We start from the raw sequence: 3142 nt of genomic DNA, 5'->3' as shown, positions 1-3142 counted from the left end.
TACAGAAACTTACCTCAGGTACTCCCTTTCTCCTTAGATGATTCGTTTCCAAGCTACAATTAAATCGGTTTTCCCTAACATACATTAACAATCCCGGGTTTCAGTACTCCCTTTCTTCAGAAACCACACATTTTTACATGAATCAAATGCTGAACTTTTACTGATTGTGGACCTTTTATTTAAACCAATACCATTACAGTCCTTATGGAGAAGGTGTACAGAACTGCCAATACAATAAAGCTCTAACTATCATACAACAAAAAACTAAACAGCTCTCTTAGAGTCGCCGGTCATGACATTAACTATCCAAACAACAAGTGTGATAGTGTACAAAACTGCACCAGTGATGACCTTGCAAAGAAAATGAGAAAAAGAAAAGTAAGAAACTTGACAGCATTAGAGAACTTTATATTGCTCAAAGAAAGACTCTCCATGAGTGATCTGTTGAAATTCATTTAATACCTCTAGGTCTTTGTAATAGAAATTACTTGCTGCAGTTTTTTTTTTTTTTTTCTTTCTCCCAAGCTCATATGAGTGCAAAAGATTTCATTTTTATACGTCACTTTGTAAACCATTGACTGGATTTGGTAGAAACTGAGAAACTTAGGGCCCTTTTGATAACCATTTCAATTTTGGTTTTTAGTTTTCATTTTTTTGTGCTAGAGTATAGAGAATGAGAGTGAGAATGGAGTAAGGATGAGATTGAGAGAGAGAGGATGAGAAGGGATGACTGGGAGGAGTGACAAAAGTGAAAACAAAAACTTGAAAGTGAAAACAATTTCAAATAGATTTCAGTTTTTAGTTTTTGTTTTCACTTTTGTTACTCCTCTCTCCCATCCTCCCCTCTCATCTTCCTTCTCAATCCCATCTTCACTCTCATTCTCACTTCCATTCTCCCTCTTTTTCCTCTATCTCTAGCACAAAAAATGAAAAATGAAAACTAAAAACTAAAATTGAAATGGTTATCAAACTGGCCCTTCATAATCTAAGGCATTCACAATTTTCACTGAATAGCTAAGCACAGGAAAGAAGAAACAAAATTCCATCATAGTTTCTACAATAAAATGTTCAACATTATGATTGCACATTTAGAAACTATATCGAGTGGCAAGAAAATCTCTGATCTATTAAAGGTAGGCCATTCATTATCTGGAATACAATTGGTATAAACATAGAATCAGCTTTAAGTTAACTGAAATTGAGATACAACGAGATAATTTTGTTCTCTTTTTTTTTTTTTTGTGTTTGTTCTTTGAGTCAAGCCTTGAGTATCTAACTTACTAAAGAACAACTTAACTAACTCAGAAAACCCTTCAATCAAACTCTACTCAGAAAACTATGACGGTCACTGCTTAAGGCAAGCTATCAATCCATTTCACCATGATCAGTTCCATACTAGAACACCACATTTAGACGCTTATGTTTTCAAGCATCACTTCACCTCTTCAATGTTTTCTCTAAGGATCATCCTACTCAATACACATATCATGCCTGCATATGAAACTCAAAACTCAAACAGCAAGAACGAAATACAGTCAAGAAGCCTAGGGAGAATACCTGTAGCTATCAAGATTCAGTACAGGTCTCATGATGAACCAGTTGAACGACCATACAGAATTCTGGGTCTCCTCCTCTTATATGTAAACGTATAACAAGCATAGAGGCATTTAGGTTTCCTTCTCTTATATGTTACCATAGAAGAAGCGTTGAGGTTTTTGGGCCTTCTCCTCTTGTACGTTAATACATAGCGATCAAGAGTGCTCCTTTTCCTATACTTGAAATAAAAAGGATCAAGCTTTGCATTGCACCTTTGCTTCTTTGGCGTGGTAATACAAACACTTTCCTCTTGCTCTTGTTTACAGAAAGCTGGAGACTCCAAGTCATCACCATTGGAGCAGCTCCAATCTCCTTCCTTCAATGGCTCATCATCATCATCATCCCCACTCTCTTCTTCACTATCAAGCGCTCTTGGTTCCAGCTTCAAACACCCAATGTCCGTTGACGAATCACAAAAGCACACACTCAAATTCGGCGAACACAACTTCTCAGCAGAGCCGTCCATGGCATCCAACTGCCCATCATCAACATCAACAGCAGCATCCTCATCCCTCCTGTTTGAGCCCTCTTCGCTACCAAAGGCATCATCAATTTCCCTGTCATCCACCATGGCCAAAACCCTAGATTTCCCCAATCCCAAACCAACTCTTCTCTTTCCAGTTCTTCGAGACTTGCTACTGCTCACAACCCTTTTCCACTTGACCAGCGACTCCGGAATCCAGCAATCGGCGCAGACGGAAAACTCCATGGCCGAACAAGAATCGGACAAGAGCGCAACGCTCCGGTACTCGGAATCGCAATGCCTGTGGACTTTCCGGTGACACTGGCGGCAAGAGAAAGATTCTTGGGACGACGAAGTGGAGTAGCAATAGGAGCAGAGCTCCGAGGACTCGACGCGAGAGAAGCATTTCTTGCAGAGAAGGACAATGCGCCACTCGCTGTACAGGACGTGAAGCTTGCTCTTGGCATTGGCGTTGGCAATGTCGACTCTCAGGTGGCACGAATGGCATTCCGAGAGATTGGGCAACTCTCTCGTTTTCTTCGCTGCTTGTGCTTGGGCTTCTTCATTGCTCTTCATTTGAATCGTTGGCAGCGACGAAGCATTTGGGGTTTCAATTCTGGAAAATAGGGCCCCTATTTACTATAGTTGCCGCGAAACGATGCCGTCAAAGGGAAATGAAATGAATAATAAAATGTGGAAGTAGGGGTGGCAATCCTGCACGGAAAAAACCCGCACGATTAATAATTGGATAATTTTCGGATTAATCCATTTTGACTCGTTTATTAAACGGTCGTGTCAACCCATGTAAGACATTTACAATCCGCGAAAAATATAAAATAAACTTCAAACACACATACGGGCTTCAAACCTCTATCCTCATTACTTCCAATATCTTATCCATCATGCTAGATACAATTTTGTGATTATATACTATGCCTTTGATATTTATAATATTTCTTTTCTTTCTTTTCCGTCTATCTTCTCTCTCTCTTTTAATTACTTTTCCTCTCTCCTCTCTCTATTTTTTTTGTTTTCCTTCTCTCTTCTCTCCTCTCTCTATCCTTTGTTTTTCTTTCTTTTCCT

General features: G+C 39.4%; 1 protein-coding gene across 1 annotated transcript; it reads right to left on the bottom strand.

Moving 5' to 3' along the window:
- Positions 1 to 2715, bottom strand: LOC103342402 (uncharacterized). The gene is made up of 2 exons (XM_008246023.2): positions 1558 to 2715; positions 1 to 351 (listed from the first exon to the last, which is right to left on the bottom strand). Exon 1 carries the CDS (start codon positions 2633 to 2635, stop codon positions 1586 to 1588), a length of 1050 nt encoding a protein of 349 aa, XP_008244245.2. The 5' UTR covers positions 2636 to 2715; the 3' UTR covers positions 1 to 351; positions 1558 to 1585.
- Between the last annotated feature and the right edge of the window lie 427 nt (positions 2716 to 3142).

This window comes from Prunus mume, linkage group LG8 (assembly GCF_029339155.1).
Source record: "Prunus mume cultivar Tortuosa linkage group LG8, ASM2933915v1, whole genome shotgun sequence".
NCBI classification, from domain to species: Eukaryota; Viridiplantae; Streptophyta; class Magnoliopsida; order Rosales; family Rosaceae; genus Prunus; species Prunus mume.
This window is presented reverse-complemented; position numbering and strand designations above follow the sequence as displayed.

Coding starts and splice junctions, on each gene's coding strand:
- LOC103342402 (XM_008246023.2), bottom strand. CDS start 2,635: ATGAAGAGCAATGAAGAAGCCCAAGCACAAGCAGCGAAGAAAACGAGA.